General features: G+C 42.9%; 1 protein-coding gene across 1 annotated transcript in view; it reads right to left on the bottom strand.

Annotated features, from left to right (window-relative positions):
- Window positions 1-17,080, bottom strand: part of tmem8b (transmembrane protein 8B) — a 28,464-nt gene extending 11,384 nt beyond the window's left edge. The window contains exons 1-8 of the mRNA XM_076154003.1: window positions 16,990-17,080; window positions 13,409-13,598; window positions 12,351-12,558; window positions 9,822-9,955; window positions 8,909-9,177; window positions 5,763-6,151; window positions 1,045-1,141; window positions 770-893 (exon numbers count right to left, since the gene is read on the bottom strand). Coding sequence (XP_076010118.1) covers window positions 770-893; window positions 1,045-1,141; window positions 5,763-6,151; window positions 8,909-9,177; window positions 9,822-9,955; window positions 12,351-12,558; window positions 13,409-13,598; window positions 16,990-17,080 — 1,502 coding nt within the window. The remainder of the gene's footprint in view (window positions 1-769; window positions 894-1,044; window positions 1,142-5,762; window positions 6,152-8,908; window positions 9,178-9,821; window positions 9,956-12,350; window positions 12,559-13,408; window positions 13,599-16,989) is intronic.
- Window positions 17,081-19,974: the final 2,894 nt, after the last annotated feature.

The following is a 19,974-nucleotide window of genomic DNA, read 5'->3' as shown; positions in this document are numbered from 1 at the left end:
AATTCTCAAACCTGTTCAGATTCCCTTCTGTCAGACTCTGGCGCGTTTGAGCAGGAAATATCTCAATATGATGCCATTGTGTCTATGTTTTGTTGGAACAAAAAAAAAGAAATAATAAATATAACCGGCTGGATTCTGTGCTTGTTTACAGAATCTGAATTAATTTATTTCAGTTTCCTAACATTTAGATGTGACAGCCTCTAAAATATGCTTTTGGATCTTAGACTCTGACTCTGGCCTCTGGATAATACTCTAAGTGTGCACCAGAATTGTGATTATGAGACTAATGTTCAGGGTGACAGATGGTGAAGGATGCGGCTGAATGAGCAAGGGTGTCCCTCTTAAACACCGGGTATGGTGCCTTAATGAGAGCGCTGAATTAATAATGCTGGTAAACAAACTAGTGATGAATCATTTGGTAACTAGCAGGGTACTAATTAGAGTGCAGAGCTTGACCTTAAGGCCAAATAAACCTTCAGATAATATTCTCGTGTCAAGGCAAACAAATAACTATAACAAACAGACTATCTTCCCCTGGATCTATCGCCATAACGACTGAAGATTCATCACAACCAGTTTAGTTCATTAGATCACATCCTCATCCAGAGATATAGATCTGATTGCATCATGTGTTGTTGTTGTGAGATTGTTGCCTTATTAATATTTGTTTGGTTATAACGCTCTTGTAGTTCATTCTAATGCTGATATCATCCAACAAAACGGAGAGTAGTATCATATGAAGGAGCAGTATGGTTGTTGCAGGTCTCACCTGTGTCCAGTGGCACATAGCGTGCGCAGACTGAGGTACCAGGTTCCTGTTTGTGGATAAGGAATCCTCAGTTTGGTGATATTGGAGGAAGCATTGACAGAAAGGAAAAACCCGGCGACCGACTCTGTAAAAGAAAGAAACAAAACAAAACATTCCAGATACCGGCGTGGAAAGCTGAACATTCTCATAAAAGCAAGGAATGTATTCATAATAATGCTGATAAAATGCACTTTTTATATGAGAATGCAGTTGTAAGAGTCGTAAATAATGAATACCTGATTCACATTTCAGTGAGGTGTTTTCTTGTAGGTATAGAGGCATTCCATGGTTCAAGCAGCCAAACACTGTCACATTTGCTCCTTTTAGCGTGGACTGCAGGAATCACACACACACACACACACACACACACACACACACACACACACACACACACACACACACACACACACACACACACACACACACACACACACACACACACACACACACACAGAGGGAGAGAGAGGCATTTTTTCCATGCAGTAATCAACCATCTGTTGCCATCGTACTGGTGAGCTCACACTGCTCATAATCACCTCCAGTCTCATTTCCTTTAGCTGCGAGATAGTAAACTTTAAAACGAACAAATCAACCGAGGCTGCGTTCCCTCTGCCTGACTGAGGAAGCTAAATGAAGATGTCGGCAATTCATCTCCCTCAAGCATTAATTATGCATTAACAATGCTTGCATTAAAAATCCTGGAGAAATATCCAAGCGCTGAGAACTGAATGTGCTCATGCCAAGACATTCAAACTGTACAGAAGTGACAACAAGCTGCTACAGTCTGTTTATCAAGAAGAGAACAATAGGAGTGCGGGCAGTTGGTGACAGAGAAGTTCTGACTTAAAAATAGAAGGATCAGTGTGAGCTCTCTCCATTTCAGCATAATTCTCACAACAACACAGGACGAAAATTTCTATCACAGTTTCTTTGAAATGGCTGTGAGGTCGTTACAGAAAAAAAATCATCGCCAAAGCTGAAATGACATCATTGTTTGAGACAAAATCAGATTCCAGCTAAAGGTTTATTCATGTTTGGGAGGAGGGGGGAGACTGAGACGGGGTGCATCAGGTGAGCAGTGTGGGTGCTGAGCTACTTCAAAGCCATAATCATGGATAGCAGCCAGTAATCCCTCGAACTCGGCGCACATGAAGGCTATGTGCAGCTGAAGGCATGAATGTTTACAGAATTACAGTTATTTCAGATATTTAGCTGGAATACACTGCATCATTATTTTTGAATCGCTGTTACTCCATTCTTACGCAGAGCTAAGTAATACGTATCAGTGACGAGGTAATAATGGCCGTGGCAGGGATGATGTTTTGAGTGCTCACACAGACGCATAGATAGGTATTAAATGAATATGAGCCTTCGGAGATATATTTATAAATTCAAGTCTTGACATGGACACTTGTAACAACATATTTGAAGCCTGCAGCTGTTGCATTTCAAACAGTGAGCAGATGAGAATATTAGGTCAAATAAAGCAGCTAAAAGACACAGCACAGCGTGGCCTCCTGGGTAAAACAAAGCTCCAATCCTCCAATATCAGCTTAAATCACACAAAGCCCATATAAGCATGTTGGAACTCCACATGCGGCCCGGCGCTGATGAAGGTCCACAGCAGGACGTCAGTGTTCGGTTGAGATTGACCAACAAATCATAACGATGGAGCGAATCCGTGTGTTTCTAAATGTTCTCTCTCCATCGCTGTTGAGACGGAGCAGGCGCGGTCACGGCTCAGCGAGCTTTGGTGTCTAGCGTTCGGGTTCTGTCTCTCAACTCGTGGTAGAAATTACTTGGCACCATCCCTTATTGAATAAAGAAGATTTGTATTGGCCCTTAGCATAAAATGAGCATAATGTACGTGTGTGTGTGTGTGTGTGTGTGTGTGTGTGTGTGTGTGTGTAGGGGTGGGGGTGGGGGGGGGGGGGGTGGCAAAGCTGTTGATTAATACCAGTGAGTCAACGAACACTTTGCCAGGTGCTGAGATTTCTGCCTTCCTAAACTCACCATCTGCTCGGTACTCTCCCGGTAGAAAGACTCCACGCCCACTGGCTTTAAGATTTTACCCTGACACACACACACACTCACACTCACACGCATGCACCACCCCCTGCAAGTTTAAACGATTAAGCATCCAGCATTCGAAGCCAAGAAAGCCGTGTTTTTTTAAATTGATACATGTATTTCCTTGTTACTAGATTTTCCTACCGGACACCACTGACTGTCTCATTCATCTACTTATGAGTGAGTCAGAGCTGTTGCCATTCAAATAGGATTCCAGTCCTTGGTGGAGGCGGGACATGTCTGGGCACATACAAACATCTTTGTCCAGACATTTGTGTAGTTTCATGATGTCATCTTTACATTTTTAGATCAAATCTTAGTCGATTTCCGCATCTCGGCTCTCATTCTGTTCCCTGGGAGGCTCGTTCACAAAGTTTCTACGTGCTGTTTATTTACCAACCAACGCTGTCACAGTCATCTGCAGGATTTGTAGCGTTATTGTTTGTTGTAATTATTGCTGTATCGCATGTAAAGCACTTTGCGAATATTGCTACATTTATCAAGTTTAATATTATGACTTTGTATAAGCCTGATGCATTATGCAGCTGTTAGAAAGGATTATAGAATGTGAATGAGAGAAGCATAATTCAATCAGGAGTCCCATCTCCCGACAAAGAAACGTTCAAGGTGACTGAGTGGAACAAAGTGCAGCACCAGCCTGAGCTACCTGGGAGAGGAAGTGAACATACACCTTAACTGTAATCCCTCACATCTATGGAGACATTTAAAAACGGTTCCATTCCTAGTTGCTGCTATACTCATGTGGCCGTTACTTTCCGATTTCAGGTTATTTCAGACCGTTAAATGTGCCTGAGACCAGGGGTTGTTTTTCTCATATTTTTCGTCAATCTCTTCCAGTGTAATCTAACACCGATCTCAGCGAGGATCATTATGCACAGGCAGGTTGGATGATAAGATAAGGACATTTTCTCTCAACCTTGGTGGGGGAATGTGCTGTAATGACTGCCCTTCTAGTTTCCTTTTTTAAAATGTAATTTGTCTTTTACATCTCTTTAAAATGCTGGAGCGCTACATTTTCCACTTAAATCAAACAGCCGTCGCCTCATATGTCTTTAACGGATGTGGTGTTACTGTGATAAACTCGTGTCAATGCACGCTTTGACATTTTCACACAAAGTGACATTCATCAAGGATGTTAATTTTTTTCCGCCCCTCTTTAAGTGCTACGGAAATAAAAAGCTGAGGATCAAAGATGAATAAAACAGTTCAATGTCAGCTGATTTATGGGAGGAAACTAAATGTACAATATGCACTCCTTTCACCTCCCCTCGCATTCTTTCACAGAGACTGATGTGAGCCAGATAAGCGGCTCCTCTATTGCCTCCCTGAGCCCTACAAATCTGCCGCCCCTATGGCAGCGGTTCACTGGATTCTGCGTCTGTGACAGGCAAGTGACAGATCATCGTCAGGGAAAGGGTTGAAAACTGTCCATAGAATAACACAGCATGACATTCTCCGTACGGTAACCACCGAAATCATGTTTGATCACAAACATTCTGTCTAGGTTACAACCTTCATGTCGCAGAGAATCCACAAAAATCAATCAACCAATTCACTGCAAACGCTTATTGGACAATTTAGATTTTTCTGAATGACCTCACCTCCATCTCATGTATAGTCTCCCAAGGGAAATGTACATATTAGACAATACTGCAGGTGCAAACTTGTATTCCATGTAAGGCTGACCCTAATAGTTAACAGTAATTGAAATATTTATCATTTTATTGAGCCAGTAAGTCATTATGTTGAGCTTTTCTGTGTAATAAGCACCAGATCGCAGCAGATTTTTCACGGCTGATTTCATCTGGATGACAAAAGCGGATAAATTATCTGACATATTTCTGTGACCTAACCACAGTGTAGTTCTTTAGCACGGATAATGTAGGAACAATTTGAGACATTTGCAGAGAAGGCAATTATCTTCCAGTCCAGCGAAAGCACTTAAACTTCCGAGCAGGCGATCATCCAGATAACCGAGATGAACCGCCGCAAGAACAAGTGACAACAAACACAATCCAGACTGCCACGATGTAATCCGGGGACATTATTTTTGCAGAATTGTACATTTGATATATAGATTTCGAGTGTAGAATTGAAATACTTCGCCTTGGGATAGGAAACACGACACCATCACATAAACATTGTCGGATGATGAGACAGTTCTAACCACTGATCCACAGCGGAAGCCCACCAACGAGGCAATCAATCGATAAACCACCCGACCAATTACTCAATCAGCCACTGTCACTTCCTAAAATAATCAACAATTTGTATTTGCATTTATATTTATATCACACGAGCTTGCCGTCGCTCCCTCGTCGTGTTATCTCATCTAACTGGCTTTCTGTGGAAGTCCATCTGCCGACTGTGCTCCTCTCTGGGTCCTGGCTCCCTGTTGTACCCGCTGCAGGTGCACTTCTAATCCCATTAATAATGTATATGAATGACATCTTAACAAAGCCATATCAAACCATGCTTGGCAGACATTTGTGTTTTGTTCCTTCTCCATCAGAGACATATGCCACCAGCCACACACAGCCGTCTGTTTAATTGAGAACTTTTGCAGCCCCCAAAGGAAAGACCATGACCATATGAGCATCCATATTTAGCAGGACAGCTCAGCCAGACCATTTGTAAGCCCAGCTACCCCCCCTCCCCCCTGGTTGATGGGGATTTTCTCTGTGACAGCTGTTGCATATTTACACCACTTTCCAGCTCAGAATCTGCTGTCTTACAGCGGTGAAGCAGACGTGGATTGTTGGACGGCAAAACAGCGAAATGACCACAAATCAAAACACCCTCAAGCAAAACGTCAACAAAAAAGAATCTTCCGTCTGTAAAAGCTCTTTTGTGTGGAACTCACCATGTTGAGCTTGAGCTCCATGTTGAGGACTCCTCCGCTGTCTAACACAGGCATCAGGTTGATTGCGAACACGGCAGCCCTGTCCGGCGGAATGGAAATGTTCGGACCGAAAAAGACGTAGAAGTGCACGGAGAAGGTGTCCAGCTCGTTGCGCAGAGTGGGACGTATGGGCCAGCACTTGTTGGTGTCAGGCGTGGGCGCGAGGTAAGTGATGCTGTCCTCTGAGGCGTGCAGGCGACTGGCGTTCTGTGGCAGGCTGGGCAGGGAGGCCATGGAGAGCGTCTCGGACAAGGAGAAACCCATCGCCGCCCCAAAAGATTGAGGCATGTTCATTGAGGAGCCGGGCTGGGCCTGGTCCTGGTCCTTTGTTGATCTGGACTTGGAGCAATCTAATGGAAGAGGAGAGGAGGAAGGAAGGAGGAGAAGATATCGGCTTTAGTTACCTCTGTCAATTACAGTCTGTAAGGTGGTCAGAGTTCAGACAAACAAATCAGTCCAAAATCTCTCCAGTATCATCAGGAAAGGGAAAAGGACATTTTGACCTTTGCCCTGAGCTAATGTTATGTTTGATTATGATCTTTCAAGGAAAACTGGGGGGAAAGGTTTGCTGCCTTTTCCCCAAAGCTCTGGAGTCATGAGTTTACCCAAATTCATTGCAAATCAAACTGAAGCCTGTGAGTAAACTGAACATCTTGGTGTGTTAGCAGAGATATGCGGCTCAATCTTTTTATAGCACACCTCTGAAGATCGAACGTAATAATCCCCGCCATAAAATCAAACAAACAATCCGTGGAAACTCTCAAGCAAACAACCAAATAACTACCTCAATTATTTTACTTGCATTAGCTTGCCAGTATGAGCGGCTAATTCCTCTGCAAACGTTTGGAATGATCCCCCTCATCTGCTGTTCATAATGTAAACATCAAGGTTCAGCCTGTATGCTGCTTTTTAATGAGACAAAGACTCGCAGCGATCGCAAACAATATGCCTTCGCTCAACACAAAGTGGCTGGCTGCAAAATGTCCACAGAACTGGCAAAGTTCCATCAAACACACTGATTCCCAAAAGAAGAAGAAGGATTTCAAAGGCTTTTCCAGCTCAGCTCGGTGTGCGTGGTGGCGTCCCCTCTGAAAGGGTTCTGAAGTAGTTTGATGTCCATTCAAGAATGCAGCACAAATGCTGTGAAAAAACCCCAAAGTGCTGCTGTCAGGAGGCAGACAGAGTTATGACATGAGGAGTGAGGTCATGTGGTTTGGGCGGGAACATTACGGAGCAATCTTTGGTTTTTCATCTCATTTGTATTTTCTCATCTCAGTTTGGATAAATTATATATATTTTCATATATTAGATAATAGATAATGTTCAATAAATACATAAGGATTCATAAAAACAATAAAGGCAAACTATAGTCCTGTTTTAAGGCCATGAGTGCTGTTAATCCTGTGTGATTTATGTGACGTTTCTACAAATGAGTTTATTGGCCTGTTTAGTGATCTTATTTAGTGATCTTATGTGCATTAGTATTAACTTAACTTTATTGCTTCTCTCCTATTTCAGTGTGCTTTATTGGATTTTTAAGCACAATGGGGAATGTTGGTAACATCTGCCCAGAGACTACAGATGAAAAATAACTTTCAGACCATACAGCACATCTAATAACACAACACTCTTTTCTTACACAAAACACACACGTTAGTTCCACCATTCCCTGCTTGGCCTGTAAATTGGGCTGAATTGGGGGGTTAGACACCTTTCTGGGACAGATCACAACAATGATAAGAGGAAACAATCAGAAACCACAGGAAAGCGAAGATTCCAGAAGCTCTCCTTCCTGAACGGGAGGTGTTCTTTTATTTAATTTTAATCCGCAAAAGGTCAAGTAAGATTTGGCTGGCAGGCAGGGGCAAAGTCAGAGTGTGAATAATTAGTGTGAGTGTTGCCATGGAAACAAAGTGCAACGTACAGTGTCGAGCGGAGGGAAGAGATCGCTACATGGAAGTGGACTTCCCACTGATTTGTGATCCATCCCTGTGGAGTGAGCATAAAGAACATCTCGGCTCTCCACCACTGAAAAACAGCGTGTAGCACTTAAAGCGTGCAGTCACCGGCCTCTTTAAAAACCCCTCATGATTCGCCACCGTTTGGGCTCTGCACTTTTATTGAGCAAGCCTGTTAATGCTCCAACTGTGTGCGTCCCACCAAATAATATGTGCAGACTATAAAAGCTCATTTTCTGGCCCACATTTCTGTGAAAAGCATAAGCGTCGCACACACACTTCAAGGCACGTTTGAAGATTTCCGTTTTGATTCGGGGTAAGAAGTTACCCAAGCAAACTGACAGCCACACTCCTTTCTATTTTCAGGGTCTAATTTATGGATTTTTTCATATCATATGCTTAAGAGACCCAGTGTGAGCTTTTGTTTGGCCTAATTAGTGAGTCCTCAGGTTGGATTCCAAATAAGATTTGAAGGAAAACACTACAGTTTCCTCGTAATCACACGTCAAAAAGCAGCAAAAGCAGAACTACGACGCTGGAAGCACACGGCTCACAGAATGAGAGCGCGTGAACATTCCCACATCGTAAACATTGCAAAAGAATTTTCACATAAAGAGAAGCTGTAAGAATACTGGTGTGCTGGAGTATTGTGCTTGATTTGGAAAATTAGCTAAATTAATTGAAAAATAAAGGGCAAAGCTCTGATGTTGTGAAGCGTTAATGAGAGTAAATTTAGCAGAATAACGTGCTGTGTAACACCTGGCACACATTAATGCTGCAGATGAGATAGATCCTCTCCTGGTATATTAATGTTATGCATGGTGATATAACTATAATAAGGGGACGCAATCACTTAAGGATGGAGAGACCCAGCAAAGGTCAAGCCACTGTTAAGTGTCAGTGAAATGTCTCTCAATAACCTTCATAGGACCAGCAGGGCACTCATACCTCCACCAAGGCCCTACCAACCAACCAACCAATACAGGCAAATTTGATTCTTTCATTGAGATTATTATACATCTTCTCAACAAAGTGACAGAAATATATTAAATGCTCATAATTCTATCAAAGCATTTGAATTAATAATAGAAATCTGTCCTCAATCAAAAGGATTCACCACAAGAATGATGACAACATGATGTCACTCACCTTTGACCTGTACTCCGATGCGGAAGTAGACGTCGGAGTTACTCAGGTATCTCTCCACCAGTATGTAGTACCATTGTTCCCAGGCAGGAATGAGTGTGTCTAACTCACACGGGTTCCACTCCCTGCAGTCGAGGGCACTCGAGTTATGAACCGGCGGAGCTCGAGCTCTTATCTTCAGCACCACGGGACAACTGTCGCTGCTCTTGTTCTTAGTGCTGCAGTTCACCAGTTGAACCTTCACCTTCGATATATAATTGGGGATAAACACTCTGTGCGCACACACACACACACACACACACACACACACACACACACACACACACACACACACACACACACACACACACACACACACTTAAGTTGCAGTAGAAAAGTGGTGCTATCAACCTCAGCTCCTTCTCTGGTCTGTGAGCATCACTAGGGAGCAGTTTTGTAATTTTCTTTGCCCTTTTATTTGTTTTGCTTTAAGTTCTAAAAGCAAATAATGTCCACAGTATATTTCCACATCCAATAGCTTACTTTATATGGAAATCAAGCCCTGATATTTATATGATAAAGTAACATTTTCAATACCCTTCACATTGGCTTTTCTCCCCCTGACATAATATTGCCTCTGCTGCTTTCAGGCACCTTCCAAAGATTAAGAAAAAAAGCTAACAAGAAAATTCATATTGCTCACAGGAATGAGGTAAGTTACAAAAGGGAAGGTAATAAAGGTGCCTCGACTTTGAAAATGCAACATTTTAGAATTAAAATGAATAAGCTTACAGCACAGACTGCAGGAAAACGAGGTTTTGGAGGATTGGGGGAGTAAATTGGGCAGAAAAGCTCCAAATAATGCATGATTATATACGTGAGTTATTACAAAAACCTACTCTGTTTATGGTAATTAACAACCACAAGGTAAACTTACTTATAGAGAGCCGATCTGTTGTGGATGGGGATCATCTGGTCTATGAAGTATCCGGGATAGAGGACGGAAATTCCAATGAGCCTCTGGACAATGAGCTGAGGCTGGAAGAGATACTGACACTCTTCAGACAGACCCTGAAATGAAAACATAAAGACGTGGTGACAATGGTGGAATAACACACACACACAACCTCTCAAAGCTGCTAAACTGATGATTCGGTATCAGCAGAGCTCTGACTCAAGTGAAGTGCAGTGTTGAGGTACATTTGATTTATGTGAGTGTGTCTGTTTTATTCTACTATTGACTTGTGCTCTATATTACATTCCAGAGGGAAACATTGTGCTGTCTACTCAACTAGACTTCCTCCCGTTGTCGTATGCTGTTTACACACTTGGCAGTCATGGCAAAGAAACTATAGTCCTTTTTTAAGACAATGACAACTAAAAGTATTCAATTTGACACTGAATTGTAGTTTTGACCACTTTATCCTTTCGCCTCCAGGATGTTTTGCTTTATTCAGGCTTGTTCCAGTTGCAGGAGTGTTACAGCGCTGGACAGGTGTGATTGCCAAATGAGGTCTTTCGTTCCTGTCAAACGATCACTAACCCGCCTGCTCCCACCACAATTACTGTGGCATGTCATTAGTGCCGCGGTGACCCATTGATTTATTACCGCCTGTCATCTGCCCCTGAAGATGTATGTAGAAGAGGTCGTGTTTAAATTAAGGCTCGACCCAACATGTGTTTGCAAGGACAATATTTTGTTGTGTATAGTTTGCGCTGGTACTCAGTAGTTATACATCCAGCCAGAAAAGAAGTGTTTATTTATTTTCCACAGAATTTCAGTCTTGGCAGGATATTAAAGCCTCTAAAACTGCATGTAGGCCACTGAGCATTAAAACTCCCCATTGAAACCCAGACTAATTGCATTTTTTAGCTCCATCAGTCAAAGTAACCACGGCGACTGAGAGGTGGTAGAGGGAACTCTGGGGTTTATTAGGTATCGAAATGAAGAATTGCTCTAATTTACAAAACACAGATGAACAATTAGATTAGTTAATAGTGTGAGTAATTACATTTCACATTTTCTTGCAGGTTTTACAGGCGGTCAGAGTTTAAGCTTGTTCATTGACTTTCATCGGCCTACCAATCGCCATTTTTTAAAGAAAAATTTTCAGCGATTAATGGAGTTAATATACAAAAATCACATCACAAAACAGTCAAATAATTTCAGGCTGGTATAAAAGTGAATACATTATTACTATGAGTGTTATTAGCAGTATTATTATTATTATATATTAAGAATTGAAATATTATTGCAGCTCTGCATGCTCCTATTCAGTCTGTCATCAGTTAAATAGTTAATTCCTCAGACAGCCTCCACGTCACTTTCCTTCAGTGAGTGCAATAACATGACTAATAGGATGAGTGTCAATGGAAAAGTGTCAGTATTCTACATTCCTTCATTCCTTCCTGTCTAACGTCAAAGCGAGGTTAACACAATAATTTCCACTCTTGCTGTGTAAAGATGTTGCTCATTCAAAACAGGTCAGAACCCTGCAGCAAGTCAAAAACCACAGTGAGATGAAAGAGGTTTGAAGGCAAACACATATTATCAATGCCTCTTTGTCTTCTTCTGATATCCTAACATACTGTGCAGTCGATTGAGTGTTTGACATCACTGTTAGCGATGCAACACCCCCCACCCCCCCACACACACACACACACACATACCCCCGCCTCCAGTCTTTCGAAGCTCCCATCTATGTTTCCTCTCTGAACTGAAAATCATCTCAAAATCTTTGTTGCTAAATTGCTTTCAGAAAGCAGAATTGATTTCCGTCTGCAGAGCGTGTGACAGGAAGCCAGTCACATCGGCGCCACGTCAGAACCCCCCCAGCCCCCTCAAGCAAAACATTTCTTTTATGCCGTTTGGATCTTTATGTTTGATGTTTGAGTATTTTTATAATTTAATTCAGACGCACTTTTGAACTAGAAGGCTGCCAGTGGAAGATGCAAAGGAGGCACAACAGAAAACAAACCTGGTGACAAATAAATTACCTGAAAATGGAAATCAGAAGGTGTTTATGTGGTGAAAATGAAGAACATGATGGGATGAAGAAATACTCTTCAGCACAGGCTGCAGGAGGTTTATATCAAATCAACATAAGCAACCATGAAGAAAATATTCTAGACACTGATCCCTTTAAAGCAGCATCTCACTCATAACACATTCCATCACCCTGTATTACTGATTGATTAGATACAGCGGTGATTCAACCTGTAATCAGTGCAAGCTGGTCTAAACATGTGATGTAGAAACAGGGCTGGGCTTGGAGTAAACACAGGATGGAGATGGTTCTGAATGCAGACAGAGACACACACTGCAGCTGAACAAAGGGAGGGAAAGAACTCCTGCAGAAAGTCGAAATTCATTAGAGAACATTTGGGTGAAATAGACGTCACAGTCTGATAAGTGAGCTCTGGTGCAAACACACCACAGTGACAAATGATAACTAATCAGGTTCACCTTGACTGAGATCTTCCCTTCATCCTTGGGTAAATGTGCTGCTAGGAACCAATCACCAGGGAGCGGGCTGGTCACGTTGAACGCTCCTGTCGTACGGTTTGGAAGAGTCCAGGTCAGAGTCACGGCAAAGGATCCTGGGACGACCGTATCCCGCGGGAAACGGGTGTAGAGGGGGTTGATCACCGGCGGAGCCCCAGACCTGAAGTACCTATAAATAACAGAGTCCAAACCCCAATCCCTGTCAGCCTTTATGCTCTTTCTAAACAACGGAGGCAGTAGCCAAATATGAAATCCAACTGATTGCAATGTTAGAACAGCTGACAGTGCGAGCGCAGATGGCATCTCCTATATTAACCATGAAAAATTCAAATAGATACATTCCCCTGGAACACATAATGATATCTGGTCCCACACATTTGGATGTGATAACTATCACATTCACATCAATCACAGCATCACAGGCACACGGAGGAGTCAGAACGGAGCAAACGACATATAGGACAAACACACAACAATGCAAAGGGAGGGGGAGGAAGCACTAAAACCCATTTGCAGGGTATGAAAATCATCAAAAACCCAACAACGTACAAAAATATAACTTGATCTTTCTTACTTTGACGAAACCTTGCAGATAATTGCAATTTTTTTTCTCAATTTCTGTCCATATTGTGAACCACAATCATCACTAAAAGACCTTGTTTACTTTGAGATGAAAAGTGGAAAATGCGCCTCTTCAAATCCATGGGAAATTAATACGTTTGCCTTTAAAATACAGAAATGAATAGTATAATTCAGAAACAACAATTCCATCTCATGTTAAGTGAAAGTCATCAGCACAAGTTTAACCACCTGATGTGACCTTTTATTCAAAGGTCAAGTATGTGACACAGTTATAATGTCAGCAACAAAAGAAAGGTTACAGCGTGGACACCGTTTTAACATCCTCGTAAAACACACACACACACACACACGCACACACACACACACACAGACACAGACACAGACACAGACACAGACACAGGCACAGACACAGACACAGAGGGGCTTGACAGTCTTACACAGTCACGTTGCGGTTTGGACAGCTGTCTCCAAAAGTCCCCCCTTGTTCTTTGAAGGTGATGAGGTTCCATACCGCCATCATGGTGTCATCAGGCACATTGAAGTGGAACAGTTCCACACTGGCGAAGGAGTTGAAAGCGTTCAGCTTACGAGGCGTGCGGGTGAAATATTCAGTCACAAAAAGGCAATCTAGGAACAAAAACAGAGACACAAATGGGACATTGGTTTGATATTAAACTCCAAAAAGACACTTTCTACCTACAAAAGGATATTTTAGAATTAACGCATTTGCATTTAGTATCGTGGAGCTGGACCGGCTCCATATGTGAGCAGAACCTTCTTAAGCAGCAGGTGGAGCTGTCTGCAGGCTCAGCCGTGTCCTGCATGATGTCAAATCCACGGATTACATCCACCCAACGCTCCGCATACAGAAGCAGCAGAACAAGCGACGGGCCTAATCTGCCATGTTAGTGACATGAGCCTGGCGCCGGCATGGAGAACGCTCGGCAGGGGGCGGGGGGGCGGAAGCTGGGAGAATTAGGTGAGAGTCAGCTAATTAAAAGCACCTTTCCCTTAGTAACCGTTACCATAAACATAGAGACGGGAGAAGAGCGGCGGCGGCGGGCTTTGATGGGCGATACATGAATATATTGATGTTTCAGCTGAGGAGAATGTTTCTATTTGTAGCACGTCAACAATTCTCTAACTGGTGATTGTGTCGGGGGATCATTTCTCTGACACGTGTGAAGAATATAGTAAGAAGCAATGATTCCAACACCACACCAGCCCAAATGATGAGCTCAGCTTTGTAATGCCGTCGTTTGCTGCCGCTGGTTCCCTGATTCTGCCTTTCACCATAACGACGACACAAAGTAAACCCCAGTGACCCTCCAAGCAGAGGGAGCACAGAGGGGTAAATGTGTCATGGAAAGACTCTTTTCTACAGGGGGGCAGTGTGTTCTTTAAATGTGTGTGTCAGTGAAAAGAGGAGAAAATGGCTCTGTTCTGCTCGTCTCCTCTCTTCTCTCCTCTTCTCCCCCCCCGGCCCTGTAAGCGTGCAACGGCTCTCACCTACACGCCAGTAACCTTGACTACTAAAGAAGGAGAATAAGGACGCGTAAAAGTCAGAAACAGCAAAGTAATCTTGCCGTCCAGAGCCAAGAGTCTAATCCCATACAAAGCTCTCAGGCTGGATTTCACGCCGGTCCCTCCGTCTGAGGTATATGTGGGCCATCTTTACATTAATCTTTGCCCTCCCATTACACGGATATCTGGGACTGTGCAGAAAGTGGTCACGTGACAGAGATAACAGTGATATATCTCTGTGGGGGCGGAATTGTAATATTCAGACTATTTATCAGCCGTTACAGATCACAGCTTATGTCCAAAATAATTACAGAAAAAGATTAATAATGAGGATTATTTCGGGGGGGAAACTTGGATGTTTGGAGGGAAAATTAGACATTTTTAGATTTGGGAATAACTCTTGGAAATTGTTTTAAATGGTGATGAAGCTTTTATATCAGGAGGAATGGCTCATTGAACGCATCGTGACCATTTTCTGTGGATTTTTGGAGGTACAAATTACAAGAAGGTGATGATTGACCTATATCTTACTCAATCTTACCCAGAGTGCCTTAGGTGGGAGTCAACTTTGTATATTTCATATTTATTTGTCTGTTTAGATTCACAGTGCAACATCCAATCCGTATCAGCATCTGAGGCTGTTGAAACAAATGTCAACCAGTAGTTTATGGTTGGACTATTAAAGGTGCTTACTGATGCTTATACCCTCTATATGAAAAAGACACACTGAGGGAATAGAAACACACACAGCTCCCAAAGTGACAGATCAACAGCCATGCAGAAATGACACTATTGAGAATGTAGAACATGGTAAGATCTCTAAATCTTCCTCTGCTTCCAACCTACAAAGACTTTTCATTTTTAGCAGCGTGCTCAGAGGCTTTTTACACCAGGTTTTTGAATTGGGTAAGCCCTTTAACGACTGTTTTACACCGTGAGCCTTAATATCCACATAATCCTGCTTTTGTCATCTCAACTACAGATTTATCCTTGAACGCTCATTGAATATATGTGCAATTCAACCTCTCTCTCTCTCTCTCTTTGTGTGTGTGTGTGTGTGTGTGTGTGTGTGTGTGTGGGAGAACGAGTCTTTTCATAATGCCTCATCCAACATCGTCCTTTAGTACTTAAAATCTTGAAACAGACATGAAAGGAAATTGAAAATGATTGATGGCATTAGATCTCCAAAACTGCTGTCGAGTCACAATCATCCACAAAAACACACACGCGCGCGCCAACAACTGAAACAAACCAAACACAGAGCCTTGACACTCGTAAAAACACTGTCACACATGTAGCAAAGAGAGAAATGCACACCTGAACACATCGCCAACCCGCGATACACCTTCAAATTCAGCTGCCAACACAGATATCTCCAAAAAAAACTGATAATCAGAGGATAACCAATAACCATCCCTTCCTTTTAAGACACAACACTTACACAAAGCCAGAGACCTACATCACTCTGACGCTATACTAAATATCTCAGCCAGAGAAAAAAGAGTCAAGATTCCCCTTCTTAAACCAAGTTCATCCTTTTTTTGTTTTGTTTGTATTGTTTACAAAGGGTTCAAAGTGATAGAGAATCACTGCAACAAGTCTGTCAGTGGATTGCAACATCCTCAGACGGACCTTTGAGCTCCTCCGTGACCACAACCAGCAGGGTTTGTCTTGTGTTGTGTGTTCAGACTCTTTGTTTGTCCTACATGAGTATTAAGGCTTTTCTTTGTCTGTCTCCAAGGGCTACACAGACTTTTTTTAATGGGTGGATATAAAAACACACAATCATAAGAGAGTATACATATCTGCCTTTATGACATCTATAAGGCCAATAGGGGGATAGGTGGGATTTTAGATGTATAAATAGGGAGTTATTAATGGTCTTATATAGAGGCAGAAATTAAAAGGATTAAATGGTTTCAACATTGACATTTTGTCTCATTAATCACCTTAAACAGATTAGCCTTAATCAAGGAAATGGAACAGTAAGGTTTATTTAAACATTTCTATACTGTCGGATGAATCTTCTAGCGTCTTTGTTTGTTTTGTTTTAACAAAGCGAAACAACAGCGAACACAAATAGAAGAAACAAAAGGTGGCAGCGGCGAAAGCCACACACACACACACACACACACACACACACACAGCGCGGTGTATTTCCTTACGGCCAAATTCATGCATTCACTAGCCCACAACCTACACAGGAGCATATATCAATGTGTTGCGTGCCATAATTAGTAGCGAGCAGCCCATGTCACCTCTCAATCACGGTGAGAGTGTGTGAAAATGCTTTTGTTGTTGTTATTGTTGTTGGGGCGGTTGACAATACAGAAGTGAGTGTATTGAAAACGGAATGAGGAGAGACGTGTTTGTGGTCGGGCTTCTTCAGCACCCCGCACGGAAAGGACAGCTCCTCACGAACCGAAGCGACACACACACACACACTCTCTCTCACACACACACACGCGCACACACCGAACGGGAAAACACTCACCTCCAAGCGCGCACAGATTCATCGTGTACACCAGCAGCACGAGCCGCGGGGGGCTCAGTCCCGAGCCAGCACGCGCCAGGTCCCCCCACATCGTTCCGAAGCGCGAGCTATCCGTGATGGGCTCGAGCCCGGCTGCAGCTCCTCCGTCGCTGTGCTGGTCTACATTTTTTCACATTTTTTTTTTGCCAACGACCAGCTGTTTGTGCATGACGTAATTCACACGAAGACGGGACGGCGCCTCCTCTCCGGCTTTGATTTGACAAGCTCGGGATGTCGACTCGTCTCATTGGCCGCGCGGCTCCGTCAGTCCTGGGGACGGCGTGCACACGTAGATTGCAGCACAGGGCTCCGTCATTCTCAGCGTCCGGGCCCCCACACATATAAGGGGGATGGGGGGGGGTTGGGGATAGCTGCCCCCCCACTCCCCCCCATCCATCCCCCCACAAACTGAACACCGCGATCCATGGACCCGGGACAGAAAGTTAGGAAGGGGGGCGGGGGGGAAAGCCCACCTGACCCGATCTCATCCGGTAACGACCCCCTAAACTCAGCCCCAGCTGTCTCTAATAGGACCGTTTACCTCGATGGATTTTGCCTGCATTGCAGTGCATTTGACACTTTGCGTTTTGGCCAAGACGAGCCGATCGGGCACTTTGTGTAGGTTACTGCGTGTTAACTGCACCAAGAATCAATATTTAAAAAAGCACCATAAAAACCCCATCTTGGACTGAAGATTTGTAATTCTTGATCTAATAGACGCTGAGGCATCACATTCTCCTAAATGAAGACAAAATATATCTCTGAGACTTTGGATGGGATGCTCATTTTTCTCTGTACTGCTGCTGCTGATGACACATTTTCAACACAATTTCATCAATAACAGAAAATTAACATATTAAAAACCAAATTACTCTTAGACCACATGATCCTTTCAACGTTAGTCATAATGTGCAAACGAATGTCACATCTGAACCTTATCAGGTGAGTAGAGCTGAATGTTACACGGTGACATTGTGCAGTGTAGATAAATGATAGTTTGTCGTCTCTGGGGGAGAATCCTTATCAGTCATCAACTCACAATTTACACTTGCAGCATGTGTGGTGACTCATGCATGTGTGGTTATAGATGGTGGTGGTTTTTACAGCTCAAATCTGCTTGAATACCTTAAATTTAGGTATTCTTTAATTAATCTCCATATTTTAATGGATTTAAGTGAACAGTCTGGACAAGCATCACAATAGCGCGACACCAAAATAATAGAAATAATCTCATATTTTGATTCCCAAAAGAGAAATTCTGCCTTGCAGGTAAAGGTCAAGGGTCAGAGTTTGGTGTGCTGCAAGGGTCGTTTCATCCGATTCAAAAGCATGGTTTACACTGTTGAAAATGCTTATCATAGGAGAGAGAATTCCACTTACACCTAATATCAATCACCTGGGAATTTACACCTTCCTCTTTTATTTGTCTTTAAAGGGACATCATTGCATGTGGGAGGCAGTAGCTCAGTGGGTAGAGCTTCCGCTTGGGAACCGAAGGATTGCCGTTTGAGTCACTGCCGAGGTGCCCCTGAGCAAGGCACCGAACCTTCAATTGCTCCCCCCTCTGCGAAGGGTGGTAGTGTAATGCAATGTAAGTCGCTTTGGATAAAAGCGTCTGCCAAATGCTCGTAATGTAATGTAATGTAATGTAATCATTGGCCACTTGGTCCCTCGTTGCCCAAGATGTTTTTGATCCTAAAATCCAAATTTAAAACACGCACACACATCAATTCTTCTGGTGTTCTTTCTCCATTTTCTTTCTCATCCTTTTTCAGTTGCCCTTTACCTTCTTTCCTAAATAAACTCAAAACTATTTTCACACAGGCACTAAGGTGAGGGAATGTGAGGCTGAAATGGCTTCGCTGCCAAGTTTTCGACTCAAAAGTTGACGACCCCCCGAGCCATTAGTTACCATCCCACGTTTGCTTGAACTTAGAAACGGGAAAAATAGCAGAATGCTGGCAGATTTGGTTGGCATAGCAACCCAATAAGTCTACAAGGTCTTCCCATTATGAATAATGAGCAACGCTTCACTCTGACTTCGTGTTGTGACCTCTTTTTTTATTTATTTACAAGTTGGTCTTTCGTAGACGCTCGAAATGTTAAAGTTCAGGTTAAAGCAGACGGACTTACAAACAGCATGGATGTTTAACTGGGAAAGAAAAGGGTTTACATTTGTGATTGCCAATAGGTGAATAAATGAAAGTATTGTATGAGCAGTAGTGTTTTAACGCGTTTGCTGGAATACAGAGTGACTATTTAGGTTGTGATCCATGCATGTCCTCAAAGCCCATGCACTTGACATCAGATAAAAAGCTTGCCAGACATTCTGGCCAGACAAAAGGACACCTTTGGCCTTCTGTAAAAGGGGACCTGGAAGCCACACAGTAAGTAGAAATTACCGCAATAAAGCTACATTTTAGCACCAAGGGAGTCTGCAAAAGGTCAGATCAGGTTTGACAAGAGTGTAAAAGCCGGCCTTTGATCATATATCATCCCTGTTACTGCCTATACAATAACACATTGATCAGCGTGCTGACATTTCGCCGGTCTGCTACCTTGCTCACTGTCAAACGTACCTTGAACAGCCTTTAAAGGTTTTATGAAACGTTAAGGTCCAGTTATCTCGGCACTCGTCTGTCAAACACGTAGCCTTATTTCAGCACAGCTCTGGCAAAACAAAAAAAAAGGTTCACACCGCTTTGTTACGCCTCCCACAGTGACATTCGGTGGAAGGAGATGAAGGTTTAACCAGCAAACCAATTTTCAAAAAACAGTGGTAGGAGGCGGATGAGCGTGGGTGGCACACACACACACACACACACACATACATACACTCTTGCCTGAATTATATCTGGACTCCCCAAAGTGAGAATAGTAATAATTAAACCAAAACATTACTTTAGATTGAATCAAATTGGGAATGCAATGGACTCTAGTGAGCTA

Source organism: Genypterus blacodes, unplaced genomic scaffold (genome assembly GCF_046128005.1).
Source record: "Genypterus blacodes isolate CSIRO-AG114 ecotype Tasmania unplaced genomic scaffold, CSIRO-AGI_Gbla_v1 ptg000061l_1, whole genome shotgun sequence".
Lineage (NCBI taxonomy): Eukaryota > Metazoa > Chordata > Actinopteri > Ophidiiformes > Ophidiidae > Genypterus > Genypterus blacodes.
The sequence above is the reverse complement of the archived record's forward strand: the minus strand, read 5'-3'. Positions and strand labels throughout refer to the sequence as shown.